At 49.5% G+C, this 20,800-nt stretch overlaps 1 protein-coding gene across 1 annotated transcript in view; it reads right to left on the bottom strand.

The window, feature by feature from the left end:
* The window catches only part of LOC149333164 (uncharacterized), a 70,090-nt gene extending 50,203 nt beyond the window's left edge, over positions 1-19,887 (bottom strand). The window contains exon 1 of the mRNA XM_089557668.1: positions 18,767-19,887. Within this exon, the coding sequence (XP_089413794.1) occupies positions 18,767-19,887 (1,121 nt within the window). The remainder of the gene's footprint in view (positions 1-18,766) is intronic.
* Between the last annotated feature and the right edge of the window lie 913 nt (positions 19,888-20,800).

The following is a 20,800-nucleotide window of genomic DNA, read 5'->3' as shown; positions in this document are numbered from 1 at the left end:
ACAAGACTAAACGCTTGCTAAGCGCATTGTGTGCCAACTGTGGTGGTGACCATACAGCGAGATTCAGCGGCTGCCCCTTCCGTGTCAGTGCGTTGGTTTGGTTTGGTTTCGTTTATGAGGTTTAACGTCCAAAGCGACGCAGGCTATGAGGGGCACCGTAGTGAAGGCTGCGGGAACTTCGACCTCGTGGGGTTCTTTAACGTGCAATGATATCGCAGAGTGCATGGGCCTCTAGAATTTCACTTCCATCCAAAATTCGACCACCCCGGCCGGGATGAAACCCGTGTCTTACGTGTGAGCAGAGGAGCGCCATTACCACTGAGCTACCGCAGCGGCGTGTCAGTACCTTAAATTATTGAAAATATTTCCCTATTGGCCCCAAAAGCCAACTGACAGGCAAGTCTGCACCTGAGAAAGACCAGTTCCTTGCGTTGAGTTCTGGTTTTCCAGTCGCTTCTGCCGAGGTGTCCATGTTCACGAGGGATGGATCCCACTCAGACGCTTCGGTCCCCCGCCTGAGAGCTGGATGTTCGATTTGCATCAGCAGAATGTGCTGAAACCCTTGAGCGATCGGAACACCTCCAGACTTTACTGCTGAGAGGACTCTCCCATGCGTCAGCAGCGGCGGTTCAAACCAACTACAGTTGTCCAGAGTAAGCCTCCGTCTACAAATTTTGTCAACATATTAAAGAATGCGTTACGCAGAACTAGAAGGTAGAAAGCGGGGTTTGAGCAGCTTTTTGCGCATTTTGCTCTAGGATTTGCGTTAGAATGCTACTGAGATACCACATGTCATTAGCTGGTGCTTTTGTGTGAGTACGTTATTACCGCTTTCGCAGCGAAATATTTCTTGCTTTAACATGGCTCGTGTTAATCCTCACGGAACTCAGCATATTGGAAAGTGCCGTTCACGATGCAATAGACCTGTGCTAGGATTATTTGCACACTGGCTGAAATGATTTTTTTAGAAGCGTATATTTCGGTATTGGCCTCTTTAGTCATCGCTTGCCAAGTGGCAAATCTTTATTCCGACATTCGACCATAAAAGCGGAAGCAAAAATTATTTTCCTGTCGGAAGTGGCGCGCTATGCATACGCCAGATAATACCATACGTGTCATTGTACATCACAAATGTTTGCTCGGACGTTGTTGATGTAGTGGCTGTGAGGATATAGCATTTTCTGGCGCATCCGTGTAAGTGTCACAGTGGAACGGTTAGGCGTTGGAGGGGGTTCTTAAAACAGCTCTGTGGCCGAAACTCAGCTCTTCGATTTATTTGCGATGACTTCAATGGCCATCACTCTGGGGTGACAGGAACGCGGATGTCCACGGCCACTAGCAGACACTGTACACGATTTGCATCTTAGCGTTAATAGTGTTGGACGGCCCACTTTGCTTTGGCCAATGGCCTCAGCCACAACTATGGATCTGAAATTGCATCCAACAGACGCCCTGGTAAAGTGGTCAAAGGTTTCTCAATTGAGGTGTATGCTGCCGACCTCCGCCTCCGGGTTCGAACACAGACCAGATAGTGAACTGGAACAATTACAAGGATTTTGCAGGATGCGTTTCTAGCGATAGTAGCAGTAAAATGCTTTATATTAAATGGCAGCAACATCGGCGGTCAACTCAACTGATCATTTTCAGGCCGCGGGCTTAAATGTGGTCGATCTTTGTTCAGCGCAGAGGAAGGATGAGTGACAAATTATGAGGAAGAAGGGGGACGGGTCCTGAAGACAAAATTAAGTAGGCTTCAATCTGATAATCGACAGCGCATAAATTCTGCAGGTCTGAATTGGTGTCCTTTTACGGAAGTTTGGCTTTATTATGGTGAGCCATTAGTAGTTTGGTGGATAATCTCGCCCTTCGGTACCTCTGAACGCTTTGCGCAAGAATGAAGGCTCTTCCTTGTTTGGCTGAGGACTTTGAATGGCTTCGTATGTGCAAACTTTTGAATTGTGGTCTGACCTCCTTCTGCTTCGTGCGTAGGTGTCATGAACGTTCCTTTCACAGTCCAGGCGAACAAATGCTGCAGAAACTCTCTCTATTTACAGCAAGGAGCTATTTATATCGTGTTTGGGAGACCATTGACGTTCCACTATCTTCGAAGGTTGTTTTCATTGCTCCGTTATTGAAGCCTAAGAGAAAGACGACGAACCCGGCCTCGTTTCGCCCGGTCTCGATCACATTCCGTACGGCTGAGCTGGCGTAAAAGCCACCAAGTGCTCTCATAACGTAGCGGATAAAGGAAGCAAGGCACTTCCGTCAAGCATGACCGAATTATGCCCATGGTTTAGTGCGCAAAGATGCGTCTCCGACATATTAGGCCGCCCCAGCATCACGGAGCTTTTGGCCTTGCGACACTTGCCAATTTTCACGTCACCAAGGTTTAGGACAGTGTCTTAGAAGGCTGTATACTAAATACTTTGCAAGGCACGGCTGTTCTGGCGATCATTTCCGCTTTGCCATTTCGTTTGTGTGTGATCGTTGAATACGAGGTGCGTTAGGGACCCCTTAAGCACGGCAACGACGGAACTGCGACGTTTGCGACAAGGAAGTTTTCTTTCTGCCGCGCTCTTTAACGTTGCAATGGCTGGCCTTCCGTAGGCTTGCTGTCGCAGACGGATCCTCACATCAATATACAGAAGCGAGCAGATTTGATAGTCCTGAGGACAATATTTCTGTAAAAATTATTTTCAAAGCGGGGGATATGCTGTATCAGGACAAAAACCCAGCTTAATCTTGTCCCCGTTTAATGCCAAACATTACGCGCTGCTGTAGCCAGAACATGGCAGCTCACGGATTTCCTACTCTAATCGAATGCGTTTTATTCCGGTTGTTCTTGAGTTTTGAGTCCCTTAGAGACAAGTTACCAGCATGGTTCGCTCATCTTTGCTTCTTTGCCGGAGTGTGATCCTCCGAATGACCGGTGGACAATAAGGAAATCTGTCTTCCTCAACACTTAGACTGGAGGAAGCCCTAGTGGCGAGCCGTACAGGGAACCAACAAAACTTTTATTTTTCTCTTTGTCACCGTTTCATCGTATCGAAGTTTTGCACCAAGACACTGTAAGGAGAGGCGTTAGAGCACCGAAGGTGGGGGCGACTAGTGAAGTTCTTCGTGGGTTCCTATAAAACCCTCTTTGCTTTTTAGCTTCAGAAAAGTTATTTGTACTTGGTCGGCACAGAAACAGGGCAGGTAGGCAAGCTCTCCTGCAGTGCGTTTAAAAGGCGTCGTAGCGCCAAGCTTATTTGCACTTACTACTCTCAGTCGCATTAGTCTTGGGGATTGGGGAAGCGGTTAGGTCCACCTTGTCCTTTTGGGGACCTCTCCTGTAGGTTAACCATTCGTCGTATTCGCGCTAAGCGGAGTACTCATTTGGCGCAAACGCACTCTTTCGTACCAGAGGATCTTCAAAGTAAACTTTACCACCATCTACACGCCTTCACTTACGAGTCCGTAGAAGAGGTCAGAGGAGCTAGCGCAACGGCATTGCAGATTCCGTCTTTGAATACTGCCTAGTCTGCCTGAATTACTTGAGTCGCTTCCTCCAATTCGACTGAAAGCGTTTCCATGGAGGCGGCCTTAAAATGAAGTTTAAATGGTTTGTTTGAGAATTCGACGATATTCAAGAATTCAATTCTATGAAGCTTATAGGTAAAGTAGGTAAAGCGCACAAAGTAGATTTGCCCTTGCATTCAGAATGGTGACGTAATCACAGATTAAAACCGCGACAGTGCGCAGGCTTCTTGCTGGGTAAGAGGAGTGCCGTGAAATTCATGGCGACTTCATTGTTGCCGAAACTTCAGATGTCCGCTGCCTTCGTCTAAATGCTGCCATGCATCTTACGGTGCCGCCAAAAAAGGCTTCGTGCGCTTCACCTTCGACTGCATTCGTTTTCTTTCATGAAACAACTGCTTCTTGCTGGAAACTTGGCTCTGCCGTACGTTTAGGTGCTGCTATGGGGGAGAAATTGCCGGCGGAATATTGCAAAGCTAACCCCATAAATAGCTTACAACAACCTCAATTACACTCTTGATGAAGTACTGAAATGTCAGTTACTGAAGGAAAGCAGATTGAAGAAATCTTTTCGTCACTCAGTCTTTTCGAAATCCGGGGAAATCCTATATGCATTCATGTAAGGGACAGAAATTTTTTAGACATTGTGGCTCGAGTTCTCGGGCACATCGCGCAAATTAGCATGCTTGGGCTGATGTGATCGGTACTTTTTGTAATGTTTTCTGCCATTTTTTAGCTTACTCTAGACATCAGGTGCCAAGATTTTGCCAACTTTGCCAGTTAACAACACAGAGATGTCCTGAAAATACTTTGTCCATGGGAAAAAGAATATTCTCGAATCTCATCTTAGCTACATGCCATTTATTTCCTTCCTTTGTATAGGCCGCACACAAGAGATTCTGCTGGCGGCATGTCAAAATTTAACGAACACTAGCTAAATTTCGGTTTTATACTTCATATTTCTTGTCAACGTAACTGAAGAGTTGGTTTGCATTACATGCGGGATATGTTTTCATATTAAAGAGAAAGGATACCCTAAACCGGATATTCAACGACTGAGTTGCTGCATGAAACTCTGCTATGCAGGCTTCAGCAGCCCCACTTGAACAAGAACCAATGACACCTGCCACTAACGATGACACTCTCGCCGCATCGGGGCCACCCGAGGTTCACATATCCGGTGAAGCTCAGCTTTGCAGCTGTCTAAACTCTCTATATGCTGAACCTGAAATCTTTGAATCAGCTGTTTCTGTGGAAAGCTGCGGAGAGCTGCAAAGGAATTTCCTTTTCAGTTCAGCAACACCATCAAAATTTCTGCTGGAATGGCATTTTTTTCGCGGAAAACAAACATTTCCTGGTCTCTCATCCCGAAGAATTCCTCTTCTTCTTGGGCATTTTTTATGGCAGAGCTCATAAATGGCTGGTCCCACAGCAACTAATTTTATTGCCTATTTGAGAACACAGCTATTGTTAAGTACAGCCCGTAAATGGGTGGGTCGCAGAGTGACTAGATTTATGGGCTATTTGAGAACATAGTCTTTGTTAATGGCGACAAGCTTTTCGTTTTATTGCCAGCTCTTCCTCCGTGTGCAAGAGGACAATATGTTTTGAGGGTCAAGCATGTACTGTGTACAATGCTATGCGTAGAATTTAACGTCCGAGCGTTGCGTGTCGGCTGTTAAGAGGTCGGAGTGAAGTCCTCCGCAATAATTTTTTTTATGCAGCGTTAATTAGCCGTGTAATGGTCCTCGTATGAACTGCTAAAGAGGGCGTAAACGTGTGAACAATTGTCAGTTGTTCTCAGAGAACTGTTTGAATTGCTGACATTATTGTGGTACAGATCTTTTTCGACGTACTTATCAATAATCGGTGAAAGTGGAAACAGGATTGCATGAAGGTTACCACAAGAACACTAAATGGAAAAGCTAAACGCAAATGCAAGTCATCTTAAAAAGTGCGTGCCCCTAATGCTTCATTGTGGAAGAAAGAATAGAGTTCGGAGTTTTTCAATTGATTTATTATGCGAGCATGCGTATTTGTGCCCAGTTTTGTGGTCCTTAAACATCCAGAAATCATCAATAATAGCTGTATTTCACTCAACTTTAACACTTTTTGCCGTAAATCTGAAGGTGTTTTATATTTTTCAGTAAAGAAACCGATAATTACGATAACCTGTCAATTCGTAACGTGTCTGGAACATTTTCAATGCCTCTGCATTACAGTTGACCGGATCTTAAATCATGCAAAAAACAACCATTCTTGCGTTTGGATTGTGTCCAAATGCGCCAGCCACGGTCAGGGTTCGAACCTGCGACATTTTTCGCAGCCTTCGAACACGACAGCCACTAAACCACCGCGGTAGGTTAGTGAAAACCATCATTATTTGGAAAGTAAACGTGATATAATTTTGGCTGTGAAGTTATAGTGATCGAAAAGAAAATTGTTTTTAAAGGAAATAACTTCCTGTGCTTGGCCTTGCCAGCTTTCTGCCTTTACGTAGCCATGGTTCATGCACTAAATAATGTTTTTAAAGCTATGGTGTTTAGGATGCCGGCTTGCAAAACCACCAGGTTTCTTAATAACAAAGTTCTCTGATTGGCTGATTGATAGAGTCGCAACATGAGCAGCACCGCGAAATTTGAAAATGTGAGTTTGTGAGTTCCCATTGTGAGTGAGTTCCCATTAATTCACCCTACAATCTGCTCTAATCCATCCTAGGCCACCCACTGATCGCTATTTATCCAACTTAATCCTTGCTCTCTGGTGGCCATATTTCCAAAATTTTGGGGTTCTTTGGAATACTTTGGGACGGGCCAACTTCCAAATACTGTCGCATTTACTTCTTTCGGATTTCACAAGTTGTCGTTCTTGAAATGCTTAACATTATGCGTGGTCTTCGTGTTGCTAAAATGAGAAGACGAGCTGAAAAGGTGCCGCTTCTCTTTGCAGTTTTTTGTGTTCTGCACTATCCACTGATGCGCTTACATAATGCCTTAACGTATTGTTTCGCTTCGTACTATGGAAGTGCTGAACTGTTTTTATTGTTTATTTTTCCTAATTTCGAAATGCACGCATTCTTACCGTTTGGTTGTATTCCACCGTTAGTACCGCGTAAGCCTTCTACAGGGGGGGCATTCCCCGTCAAGCCTTCCTTGTCTTTTTTGGTGTCCCCTCAACATCTCGATGGAAAAATAACGATTGACTGATTAAGTAAAGAATGTTGTTAAGTATTCCCCACGTTTTATCTCTGTGTTTGACGGCAGGAGAACGAGGGTTTTTCCTTTCTACTGGCCTTTAATCACGCCAACGGCGACATGCTCACTTTGTCAAAAGTTTAGAGCCCACGAGGTTCTCTTCTGAGCCACACCGCGTGACTCCTAATGCATCCCTCATGATAAAAATCTCTTGAAGGTAAGACGATTTTTGGTACTGCTCCCTTCAATGGGTGGAATACTTTTTCCTCCACCTAACTTGAACTTTAACTCGAATTGCTTGCTTAACACTAGCTATTCCATTTAACATGAATCATATCAGCATTTCAGAGACGGCTTGAAGCCGTTGCATTTGCTTTAACACATTAATTCTTTCGCTCACTAACCTCAGGATCTCAAGCTACCACCCGGCATGCATCAGTTCGCATTAGCAACTCTGAACTATAACAATTCACTGCGCAGGTGCTCACAATGACCCGTCACATATTTCAGGAACAGAAAGTTCTGTATTTTACCGGTGTTTGGTTTTTAAATCTCTATTGATCTTTCTTTAAGAAGCCGTGAAAGATACCGCAGTGTGATCTCTGAATGTGTACTATATGCATGTAGGATATTATGTCCGCGGTTGTAGGTAGCTGAAACACATTGAGTTAACTGATATTAGCATATAACTTTTACTTTTTCGTATTAGAGCGCAATATCACGTGGCCAAACCGAAAGAGTTCAATGTCGTAGTCAACCGAGTTTTTGTTCAATTTCATAATCGGCATTCGCATCTGCGGGAAATCTGCTATAGGTGAATAAATGGAATTAAAGATGCTCAAAAAGCGGGAGGCGTTGTAGACTGCGTCTTTCCAACAAAGGGACTTGGACTGTCTTGAAATAGAAGGACGAGAACACCCAGGACGAATTAAAATCTCGTACATAAAACACTGAGCTAATTGTTACTAGCAGAATCGGTCGAAGTCCCAGCAGGAAAAGGAATCTTTAGAGGCAGGAGCAGAGAGGGGTTAAAAACTGGACCATTGAAGGGACCGCTAACGAAAACAGCCAGAGCCATGTTCTCTTTTGCCGTACTCACAGTGTGGCAAAACTGAACTGTCATGCGCGAACTTCCCCAACTTTATTAATAACCTGAATCGTGGAAGTAGAAAATTATACAATAAAGATTCCCGCACCGCAAACTTCATGACTGCACATAATATCGTATGTTTTCACGAAATTTACAAACTAAATCTTTCTGTATACATATTGTTACAGGTTCTATTTTATGGGGCTTAAAATCGGGGAGATAAATGCGTATTCCCCGTTTAACCGCGGCTGAGCCAGTTCAAAACCGCGCGGACCCCACCCCGTGGTCGCGTACGCTACTGAGCGCACGCCGACCACGGCGGGCCTTGCTCTGCGGGAACAAAGGAACGACACACTGGCTGACACAAACAAGGCATTTATTGCTATAACAACAACGCCAGCTAGCAACAAAATACACTGAGGAATCTAGGATGTCCGACTCACCAGCACGGCTACGAGCGAACGTCCGCCCACGGTAGGGCAAAGGCATAAACTCCGAGGTCGAGCGGGACGGGCTCGGCGGGAGTAAGTTCCGACCAAGAGGCGCCCGTCGACGAAGAGCGAAGCTGCGAGCGAAACGTCCGTTCGCTTCCCGGTGCCGAGGGAGAAGACACCCCGTAGCTCCCCGCGAGCGCGCAGCAAAACGCCATCCGTGGCGCTGGTGTCGCTGCGACGCGAGCGCCCTCCCCTGTTAGTGGAAAGTCACCGAACCGAGAGGAGTGCTTTGCGGAGGAGCTAACCACAGGGAACTAGCGCGTTGAGGGAAAGCGAACGCAGGGGACGAAAGCGTCCCCACAATTTACAATGGGTATTTACATATGCAGGTCGAACCGAGCCTGGTGCATCAACGGCGAGATACCGACCTTCCTGCTTTTGTGCGTGCTCACTTCGGCGTGCCATGTTCAGAAGGCGAGACGCGGTATGGCTTCTGTCGAATCGCTTGTGGAAATCCGCTATTGATTATGTGCTGGGTACGGGAAGCTGGAATCGATGGTGGTTGGTTGCGACCGAAGTCAAGCACGTCAGCATGCTTCAAAATAACGGCCACCAATACACGGCCGTCGCTGGTCATTACAGATTTGTTGATAAGGGCTAGAAATTGAGATTCGGCCAGGTCACTACGTCTAGTTTGATGGGAACTGGCACAGAAAGCCGTTTCTCAACGTGGACAAGATTGAAATCACATGGCAATACGGCAGGTACGTTGGTATGATTGACAGTTCAATGAGTGGCATTGTCCCTGGTCTCACGAACGAGGCTGCGGGGTACAAGCAAACTTTTCTTTGCACAGTTAACGGAACCAGGTTCCACCAGAACATCGAAGGCATCAGAAACAATGCTTGAGGAAACATCGGGAGCGAATATGGCAAACATCAGTGGAATGACAGTGTCTACGGAGGCAGAAAACGCTTGGGCTTTCAGCGGCGAGTATTCTATGAGTGCTGACCGAAGAGCAGAGCCTAATGATATGCCGAAAGTGCGGAAGTCGAAGGTGGCGCCGCACTGGTGTAAAAAGTTGATACATAGGATCATGTCGTGCGTAGAACGAGGGGGCACCATGAATTCAGTTCGGAACACGTGGTCAGCGATCGTTACATTTACAAAACAAATACCAATAGGAAAAACATGGTTCACCCCCTACGCCACAGAATATCACATCACTATCCCAAGCGATCATTATTTTACGACCGAGGCGATTCTTGAAAGCTGAACACTTCACATGAACACTGGGGCACCAGAGTCCACTAAAGCCAAGACGCAAATACCGTCCACTAAAACTTCAAGGTGGTTCTTTACATAACGATTGCCAGAGGAATTGGCAATGTCGATGAAACGACGGCCGCACCTTCATCGGCCGCACACGCTAGTTTCCCGGTGATGGTGGGGAACGACGGTGGGGAGAAGGCGAGCGGCGAGAGCATTGCAGAAGTGGAGTCAGGCTGCGGTCAGAGGCAGAGAGTCGTTCCGTGGTTGCGCGTAACTGGATTGGCGCTGAGAAGATCTAAAGACAAGGTCATTAACAGGCGCATTGGAACTCGGGCGAGCGTTCGACCTTTGGGGCTGGTAGCGGGATATCTGTCCCCGGCGGCATCGGTAACGAAGTGGTGGGTCGCGAGAGCACTCGGAATAATACTCCTCGTAGCCAGTGTCAAAGCGGCCATCGTGCTCCTGATGCCGCTGGTGGCGTTGCGGACGAGCTGGCGCACTGGGGGAGGGACGGCGAATCCGGGGGGCTCGGTGTAAGCGACGCCAGTGTCACTGGTAGGGGCATGACTGGACCGTTTCCAGGGAAGGGGCGTTGGGCCGGAGCTGCCCGCAGAGAACAGCTCTCATACGGAACTTCACTGCGGCGTCTAAGATCTTGATGCCGGGAGAGTCCGTCTCGTACAATTTGACGAATAACGTCAGGAAGACTCACAGCATTCACAAGCTTATGGAAATGCACGCTAGCGACGGTGGTGACATTTAGCAGGTGGCCGCACTTGGGAGTAATTCGACGCAGATTAAGAGTTTCGAAGGTGCGTCAGTGCTTTATGGTGGCGGTTGGAGAGTCTAAATTGTCTTTACTAGTCAGAAAACTGCACATGTACTTTGCTATGCCCTTGAGGAGATGGTCAACGCGATCTTCGTTGGACGTACATCGATTAACGACTTTGCAGAGCCTAAGCACCTCTAATATGTATGTGTGCACGTCTGACCGGGCTCTTGCGCTCTCTGAAGCAAAGTCTGCTCAGCACATTTCCGTTTGGCAGCGGCATATCCGAAGCAGTTCCCGATCTCTTCCGCTAAGTGGTCCCAACTCGTCAAGGACGCTTCATGGTTTTCAAACCATTTTAAGGCGCTACCGTCCGGAAAGAAAACAGCAATAGCCAGCCGAAGAGTGGCTTTCCAGCAATTGTATTTGCTCACCTGCTGGTAATTAGTGAGCCACTCACCCACGTCTTCGCCAGCCTTGCTGGAAAACGTCCGCGGCTCGCGGTAGTGCTGCCAAGCGGGCGCTGCTGCTCCGGTCGGATGTGCGTCGGCTTCTTGGGTCATTTGCACGGGCAATGGGGGCATGCCGGCAAGTCTTCGTCTCCAGCGATGTTGCGAGGTGTCCGTGCTTATCAACCCAGCACCTCCAGCACACTCTTACAGGTTCTATTTACAAAGGCGAATTACATAGGCAGGTCTTACCGCGCCTTGTTGTTGTTGTTGTTGTTGTCCTCTAGATAATGGCGCATACCCACTGCGGGGGATTGGCCAAGACACAGGCGGCAACTGATAGGTGTACAAAATGTTAAACAAGAAAATAATGGTGGGGAAAAATAAAATATTCATGATAATAATAGCAATTAGGAAATAAATGAAAGGATCTCAGATGTGTAATTGAAATAGGCTAAACAAATGCTGTGAGATCGGTGACTGAAATAGAGAACGGGGCTAAATATTCCACGTTTCAGAAAGCTTTCATTCCAGAGAAATATTGATCAAGAGAAAGAGCAGAGCTTAAGACGGCAGCCGTTTAGTGTCTGTAAGGAAGTTTTGCATGGCGGAGAGCACATTCCAGTTGCTGTGCCCAAGGGAGGAAGCCCCAAGAGACAGAGCAACCCCAGCTGACAGACTTAGACCAAGCTGTCGTAACGGAAGCTCCAGCAGGCGGCTCCGTAAAGAGGAGAAACGGCGGCAAGTCAACAAGAAATGATCTATCGTTTCGGGTTCTCCGCAGAAAGGGCACAATGGAGAGACCGCCAGACCAGATCTATAAAGGTAGAAGTTTAAAAGAGGCACGCGACAACGTAGACGCGTGAAGGAAACCTCAAGCTTGCGTGATCGCCATCCTTTACTGCACCACGGGTAATGGAGATGCCGGAATTCGGGAGAGGAGGTCAGAGCTGATGCTGCGAATTCTTTCAAGCGCAGATACCTGCGAAACCTGGCCGCGGTAATATATGCGCTGGGTGGAAGCACAGATACGACTGGGCCTTGAAGAGATGCCTTCGCCAGGGTATCAGCAACCTCATTCAAATGGATTCCTTTGTGCCCAGGCACCCAGACCAACCGTAATGAACACACGTGGGGTTGAACCAAGCATTTGAGTAACCGAAGAGCCTGAGATGTTGTAGACGCGGTGAGAGAGGAACACAACGATAATGAATCTGTCATAATTATGACAGATGACAAGGAGCTGTTTAATTTGCGCAACGCTAAGACCACAGCTAGAAATTCGGCCAAATAAATAGGGGTGTAATCGGGAAGGCGGAGTGAGAATGACCAGTCAAGGGAGATGGAGAAAATGCCAACACCGGCCTTTTCTTCACACTGTGAGGCATCTGTCGCTATGAGCACATGAGATTTAAAGCACAGCAGGTAATCCTGCAATAAACCGCTGAGCAAACGAAAAGGCATTAACTTTGCATGTTTTGGAAAGATGTCATCGAAGACAATCTGAATAGATGAGTTGGCGCATACCGGACGGATGTCCGAAATGCGGACGTTTAAGGGGTCAAGGAGGGATTGCACCAAACATATCTGAGGGGTACGGAAAGGAGACCAGGTTTCGTTGAAAAATAGCCGAGGCTGACGAAGGAAGATCAAATTGGAGGCATGGAGCGAAGAATCGCACATTCTTATGAACGTTTTCACCGTTAAGAGCCGAAATCTAGATGTCAATGATGGAGTACGCGCTTCCAGGTACAAAACGGAATTCGCCACAAATTTTGGAAGGCCCAAACAAAGGCGCAATGCCTCCCGCTCCAAGAGAATCAAGGGGCGAAGTTTACACGCTGGCGCACCAGAGAATAAAACACAGCCGAACTATAAGACTGGACGGACGTACATTCTATAAATCATAAGAAGTGAGTGCCTTCTCATGCCAGAACGAACACTGCTCAGCCTGCGCAGCATACCGACTGCTCGGACTCCTTTCACAGTGATCTGCTCGATATGGGCCCCCCCAGGAAAGAGAAGGATCATAAATTACTCCGAGGTATTTGACACCTTGCACTTGAGGAATTACATGGTTCCGGTAAACAATAGAGATATTAACTGGACGAGAGAGCGGAAAAACCAATAAAGCACATTTATTGACATTAAGGGACAGATTAATGTCTCCTAACCATTGGTCTAGGACATTCAGGTAGGACTGTAAGGACTGGTACAAAGAGGAAATGTCGTTCTCTGAAGCAAAAAAGGCGATGTCATCAGCATACACATAGGTGGACACCTGAGGACTGCAGGGAATACTGCTGAGTAAGATGTTAAAAAGTACAGGGGAGAGGACCGCCCCTTGGGGCACTCCTCTCGCTTGTCGAAATCTGCTTGATGAAACACCGTTCTGAAAGCAGTAAAATTCCCTGTCAGCAAGGAATTCAGCAACCCAAGCCACAAAGTATCTCGGAAGTCCTACTGCACGCTGTCATAGGCTTTAGATACATCTAAAGTAACAAGCGCTGCGTATTGGTTTCGGCGCCGAGCTAACTGTATGCGGCTCTCCAGATCGGTATGGGCACACCATATAGAGCATCCTGGTCTGAAACCAATCTGGCAAGGGTTCAACAACCCAGTCTCTGAAATAACAGACATTATTCTACCATGCAACACCCTCTCAATTTACTTAACGAGATTCGAAGTTAAAGAAATTGGCCTTATATTGTCTAACACATAACCATCTCCCTGCTTTTTAAGCAACGGGATAATCTTTGCTAGACGCCACTCATTCGGAATCCATGGCCCCTTGAGAGAGTAATTTATAAGCGCCAGTAAGTCTGTGGGAGATTCCTCGAACAAAATTTTAATCATAGAAGAAGTCACACCATCAGGGCCAGGGGCCGCGGGTGGAAGGCGGGATACAGTGTTCGAGAGCTCAGTGAGGGAGACCTCCTCGAAATCGTCCAAAGTGGCAAGAAATCCCTGAGGAGAAGGAAGAAGAGCCGTAAATCGGCGCTCAAGACCTCTGCCTATCTCTTCCAGGGACTGTGCAAGTTCAGCCGGTGACTGATCTAGGGAGACAGCGTTCATGGTGGACGAGATTAGTTTCCTGGATTTTAGGTAATTGAATAAAGCGCGCCTATTACCAGATTTTGAAAGGAATTCGTAGCGTTCAGTATCGTGCAACTCCTTTGCACGAGATACGGTGCGCTTAAACGTAGCTGCAACGAACTTATAATCGATCCAGTTTTTGGGACACTGATTATGGAGAAGTTTCTTCCAAGCAGCCTTTCGGCGCCTATAATCGCGAGCGCACTCTGCGTTCCACCAAAGGCACGGCGATGTTCCCTTATGTGCCTGAACGAAGAACTCCGATTTTTTACGAGCTCCATCCAAAATTGAACAAATGCGGATGGCATTATCTCCACTGGTGGAATGAGATAATTCCTGAAGGTCTGCTTTGAGGGCATTTTTAAAACTGTCGTAATTTATGAATGTGCGCCGTGTGCTGTTAGGAGAGGTCAACTGGCACATAACTTGGAAGCTGATCGGAAGGTGATCACTATTGGAGGCACAGTCAACTGGCGCCCAAGAGGACACAGTTTTTCCTGGGGAAGAAAATGACAAGTCTAACGCTGAGCGAGCCTGACCACGGACAAATGTGGGGAGACCCGAATTTAAACATATGAGGTTATTCACACAAGCCCAGTCCCATAAGAGCGTACCCCAGCGATCTGTACGAAACCCCCACGAAACATGATGCGAGTTGCAGTCTCCAACAATTAAAACCTGTTTCCTGCAACTAGATAAAAACGAGTCAAGAGGCCGAACGTCATGCACACCTGTTGGAAAATATACATTAGCCAGAGTGAGTGGCTGATATCCAGGAATATTGAGATCAAGTGCCTGAATTTCGCACTGCCTCTCCATATATTGAAATGACACAGTTGCCCTGTGGCAAAATTTTGTGGATACGAACAATAGCAATCCACCACCTTTTGAGGGCCGGTCAAGCCTGAAAGAACGATAATTTTGTAAATTGTACCTAGAATCTTTAGAGAGCCACGTTTCCTGAAGAGCAATTAAATCTGGACTTAATTTACTGATTAAACAAACTGTAACGGGGGGTTTAGTACGAGGTACTGGGGCGACGGGAATGGCAACGGCAGCAGTCCGGGATCAGGTCGGCGAAAGGCACACAAGCGTAGCGCTGGCCAAAGACTCTCGAGAGCACTGTCACTTCGTCTTCGTCTTTGCAAAACCATCAGACGCATCTTCTTTAGCCTTACAATCGCCCCGGGGACAAGAGGAGCCATCCTGGCGACTTAGGATGACGGCAAGACGGCGGGGTCGTAGTAGGGCTTGAGGCGCTGGACATGAACGGTCTCCCGTCCTCGGCGGCGGAGATCAGGAGACGGCGTGAGGGGTTCCACGACATAATTAACCGGAGAGGTGCGCTCCAGTACACGGTAGGGACCATGGTACTTTGCCAGAAATTTTGAGGAGAGACCGGGAGTGCCTGAAGGGATCCAGAGCCACACAAGTGCTCCAGAAGAATAGTTCGGTGAGGTTTGGTCTTGGTCGATGCGAGAGCGCTGGCGATACTGGGTGTCAGTCGTGAGTGAGCGGGCGATTTGGCGGCAGGCTTCGGCGTGTTGCGCGGCTTGGGAAACAGGCCGATATTCAGATTCATCAGGGTGGTAAGGGAGAATTGTGTCGATAGTAGCAGAGGGTTGGCGGCCGTAAAGTAGGAAGAAAGGAGAGAAGCCGGTGGTGGACTGCGTAGCGGTATTGTACGCATAAGTAACGTACGGAAGAACTAGGTCCCAATTCGTGTGATCAGAAGCGACGTACTTGGAGAGCATGTCTCCGAGGGTTCGATTAAATCGTTCAGTGAGGCCATTGGTCTGCGGATGATAGGCGGTGGTAGTTCGGTGAATCGTGTTGCACTCTTTGAGAAGCGCCTTCACCACCTCAGATAAGAACACGCGGCCTCGGTCACTGAGCAGTTCACGAGGTGCACCGTGACGAAGGATGAATCGGTGCAAAATGAAGGAGGCAACGTCCGTCGCTGTGGCAGCCGGAAGGGCAGCAGTTTCGGCATATCGTGTAAGGTGATCCACCGCTACAATAGCCCAACGGTTGCCGGCTGCAGTGTAGGGAAGCGGACCGTATAAATCAATGCCAACGCGGTCGAATGGGCGTGGAGGGCATGGTAACGGCTGCAGCTCAGCAGCAAAACGATGGGGAGGTGTCTTGCGACGTTGGCAGGGAATGCATGAGCGTACGTACTTCATGATGAAGGTGTACATTCCGCGCCAGTAGTAGCGCAGCCGTATGCGGGTATAGGTCTTGAAAACGCCCGCGTGACCACTGTGGGGGGCAGCATGGAAATATGCGCATATCTCCGAGCGTAAGTGGCGTGGAATAACGAGCAGCCACTTGCGACCTTCGGAGCTGTAGTTACGGCGATAAAGTAGGTTGTCACGAATCGCAAAATGGGCAGCTTGGCGGCGGAGCGCACGTGACGGGGAAGCAGCCGTCGGGTTGGCGAGAAAGTCGAGTAGGGAAGCGATCCACGGATCCATGCGTTGCGCTGAAGGCATGTCGCTGAGACGAAGCAAGGGCAGAGAAGCGCCGGAGGTGGAAAAGGTGGAAAGGCTGGCGATCTCGGCTGGAAGGGGGCAGCGTGACAGTGCATCGGCGTCTTGATGCTTGCGGCCGGTGCGATACACGACGCGGATATCATATTCTTGCAAGCGAAGGGCCCATCTAGCGAGGCGGCCGGAGGGGTCTTTCAGGTTGCAAAGCCAACAGAGCGCATGGTGGTCGGTCACAACGTCAAAAGGGCGCCCATAGATGTACGGTCGAAACTTCGCGAGGGCCCATACAATCGCCAAACACTCCTTTTCAGTTACGGAGTAATTGCGTTCTGCTGGTGTGAGTGTGCGGCTAGCATAAGCAACGACGTATTCGTCAAAGCCAGGTTTTCGTTGGGCGAGGACAGCGCCGAGGCCAACACCGCTGGCGTCCGTGTGAACTTCGGTAGGTGCGGCCGAGTCGAAATGGCGCAGAATGGGCGGCGCCGTGAGGAGACGGCGCAAGGTGTTGTATGCGTCGTCGCACGCTGGAGACCACAGTGATAGATCCGCACTTCCAGACAGCAGTTGAGTCAAAGGCGCAGCAATGGACGCAAAGTTGCGAATAAATCGACGGAAATACGAGCACAAACCCAGGAAGCTGCGCAGGTCTTTGATGGAGGTGGGTTTGGGAAAGTCAACCACAGCACGAAGTTTCGTTGGGTCGGGACTGACACCCTGCTTAGAGACAACATGACCTAAGATGGTTAATTGACGGGCGGCAAAACGGCATTTTTTTAAGTTCAGCTGCAGGCCGGCGTCAGAGAGGCAGGTCAAGACGTGCTTCAAACGGGAGAGGTGGGTGTCAAAGTCCGGGGAAAAGACCACAATGTCGTCGAGGTAGCAAAGGCATGTCTTCCACTTAAGTCCGCGCAAAATGGTGTCCATCATCCTCTCAAAAGTCGCGGGGGCGTTACAAAGCCCGAAGGGCATCACCGTAAATTCATACAAGCCATCCGGTGTCACAAAGGCGGTTTTGGGGCGATCGGCTTCTTTCATAGGAACTTGCCAGTACCCGGAACGCAAATCGAGGGAGGAAAAGAGTTCGGCCCCTTGCAAACAGTCCAGAGCGTCGTCTATGCGCGGGAGGGGATAGACATCTTTGCGCGTAATCTTATTAAGGCGGCGGTAATCTACACAGAAGCGGATGGAGCCATCCTTCTTTTTGACGAGTACCACAGGCGACGCCCATGGGCTGCTTGAGGGCTGAATGACGCCGCTCTGGAGCATCTTGTCGACTTGGTCTTCAATAACTTGGCGCTCGGCGACAGACACACGATAGGGACGTTGTCGCAGCGGTGCGTGGTCACCTGTGTCGATGGCATGGGTGACAGTGGAAGTTTGGCCCAAGGAACTTTGATGTGAGTCAAATGAGGAGCGAAACTGATCAAGTAAAGTGAGAAGCTGTGCCCTTTGCGGCGCTGGAAGGTTGTCGTCGATGGAGCGAAGGAATGCTTCGGTTGAGGAGGGATCGGGCGCAGCAGTAGGTGGGCTGAGTGCGGCTATGGAGAGGTGCGGCGCGTCGTCCGCCTCTTCGCGGATGAGCAGAGACGCGAATGGCTGTACAGTGCCGAGACATTCACCTAGGCGCAAGGCGTTGGGGAACGAGAATGGGTTAGACACGAACAGTACGGAGAGGCCAGCGGATATAGTCAGTACGGCGTATGGCAGAGGCAGGCACTTGCGGTGCAGAAAGATAGAGGACGGAGTGAAGAGGACAGTGTCGTCGCGAAGAGGGCCGCAAGAAAGGGGTACGAGGACAGAAGAGCAGGGAGGCAGGTCAATGTCTTCGGCAACGAGGGCCTTAACACAGGCACCAGAAGGGGGGGCAGTGTCCAAGACAGCTTCGGGCAGGTGAGAGAACTCGATTTCAGCTCGAGCACAATCGATGATAGCAGCATGGCGCGATAGGAAATCCCAGCCCAGGATAACAGCATGAGAACAGCAGGGCAATACGACGAATTCGACGGCATAGATGGTCCCCTGGATGACAACGCGAGCGGTACACGCTGCTGACGGCTGGATGTTCTGAGCGCTGGCAGTGCGCAGTGAGAGTCCAGCAATTGGCGTCCTTACTTTTCTTAAAGAACTACACAGCTTTGCGTCCATGACGGAAACCGCAGCACCAGTGTCGACAAGCGCCATGACAGAAACGCCGTCGACGGAAATTTCAATGAGGTTAGCGGCTGACGGATGAGGCCTTTCGAAGTTCGTTGTGGACGCAGTTCTCGCCTCAGGAACTGCGGCGCCTAGTTTTCCTCCTGGTTAGCGGTGGGGCGACGTCGCATAGGCGAGATAGACCGGCGTCGTGGAGAAGAGGGCCGGCGGCTGGAGAGGGTAGAACGGTCCGGCGAGAAAGTACGACTTTGCGGCGGCGCAGCTGGCACAGAGTACTGACTCGGTGGAGGCCAGTACCCAGGAGCTTGGGGAGGAATTTCTGCGTCCGGGCGACGACGGCGGCAATGCCGAGATACATGACCTGGGAGACCACAAAAGAAGCAAATCGGCCGATTGTCCGTTGTGCGCCAATAATCGCTGACCCTTGGAGTAGGTCGACGGTAAGCCACTGGCCCTCGCAAATGCGCCGGAGGCGCATTATAGATTTGCGGCTGCGGTCTTGCGACGACATCGGCATACGTCACTGGAGCCGCGACAGGAGGCGGTCTTGCGACGGCTTCGGCATATGTGAGCGGAGCCGCCACAGGTTGTGGTCTGGCGACAACGTCAGCGTATGTCAGCGGAACCGTGACAGGTGGTGACGGATGGGCCGGTGGAAGAGCCTCAGCAATTTGTTCTTGAATTGTATGTCGGAGGGCTGGAGCCAGATATGATGGTCGGTCGTGAGCGCTCGGCAGAAAGGAAAGTTGACGTGCCACTTCTTCCCGCACGAAGTCTTTAATCTGCTGTAGCAGCGATGGGTCAGGAGCAGGCGTGAGCCCGGCAAGCGACTCAACCTGCTGTGGCCGCTGGCGTGTCAGCATCCTCTGCTTGCGCAACTGCTCAAAGCTTTGACACAGCGTGACAACTTCAGCAACGGTACGCAAGTCGCGCGCTAGAAGCATCTGAAAAGCGTCGTCATCGATGCCTTTCAAGATGTGTTGGATCTTGTCGGCTTCCGACATACGAGCGTTGACCCGCTTGCACAAGTCGACGACATCCTCAATGTAGCTAGTGAAGCTTTCACTAGCCTGCTGAGATCGTTCGCGCAATCGCTGTTCGGCTCGGAGTTGCCTGACAGCCGGCCGACCAAATACTTCGGAAAATTTAGTCTTAAAGGTGGACCAGGTTTGAATATCTGCCTCATGGTTGCGATACCAGAGGTTAGCCACACCGGCGAGGTAAAAGATGACGTTGTTTAGCTTCGTCACATCGTCCCATTTGTTGTATACGCTCACCCGCTCGTACGATGTGAGCCAATCTTCAACATCGTTCTCGTCCGTGCCGCTGAAAATGGTCGGGTCCCGTTGACGAAGGGAGCCGGCACAGATGACAGCCTGGCCCACTTGTACGGCCTGGTGTTGGACGTCCTCAGGCATCGTGCGCGTCGGGAGAGCACGACTACGGAGCTCCAGGGCCGATGTTTTTACCCCAGCACCTCCACCAAATGTAACGGGGGGTTTAGTACGAGGTACTGGGGCGACGGGAATGGCAACGGCAGCAGTCCGGGATCAGGTCGGCGAAAGGCACACAAGCGTAGCGCTGGCCAAAGACTCTCGAGAGCACTGTCACTTCGTCTTCGTCTTTGCAAAACCATCAGACGCATCTTCTTTAGCCTTACAAAACTAAATCTGTTGAAGCAGAAAGAATAGACCGGCAGTTCCACTGCAACACCTTCAACGACCCAATGTCGACGAAAGGGCCGCAGCGGAGACCGCCTGATCCAAAATGCTGCCTTTGGGTGTAGATCTAGGGTGATTCTTTTTATTCTTCGACTGAGAGCAAGACGGACCAGCACCACCTATCGGAGACGCACTGCGCTTTTGAGCACGCATCTCAGTCTCCATATCAACGCACTCTTCAGATGAGAGTTCTGTCTCACTGTGATGTGAATAACTGGTTGTAGGGATAGACGAAGGCTGTGATTGAGTCTGACTCAGTTGATTGGAAGTCACGGGCACAGAAGGTTGGGGAGGGGCAACCAATGGAGAAGTGATTGTGCCACAAAGGGGGGCAATAGAGGCTTGCAATAAAGTGGAGATTTGGGATGCCATGACCTGCGAAATGCACGCGGACAGATTTTCAACTATGCGATCCATGGCACTTGCCATTGCTTTGTCCACCGCCGCCGCAATCGCTTGCGACAAGGAGGAATCCACAACGGTTGCATGCCGCGCTGCCACACTTGCATAGCCAGATGTCCTATCTTTGATGACTGCAACTGCCTCACGTCTTGAGCACCTGCGCTTGTCAATCAACTCTAGTACTTGCACTTCCTCAGCCCGCGTTGGG

Source organism: Amblyomma mixtum, chromosome 8 (assembly GCF_055824585.1).
Source record: "Amblyomma mixtum isolate Tamu chromosome 8, ASM5582458v1, whole genome shotgun sequence".
NCBI classification, from domain to species: Eukaryota; Metazoa; Arthropoda; class Arachnida; order Ixodida; family Ixodidae; genus Amblyomma; species Amblyomma mixtum.
Note: the sequence above shows the minus strand (reverse complement) of the source record. Positions and strands in the feature narration are given on the sequence as shown.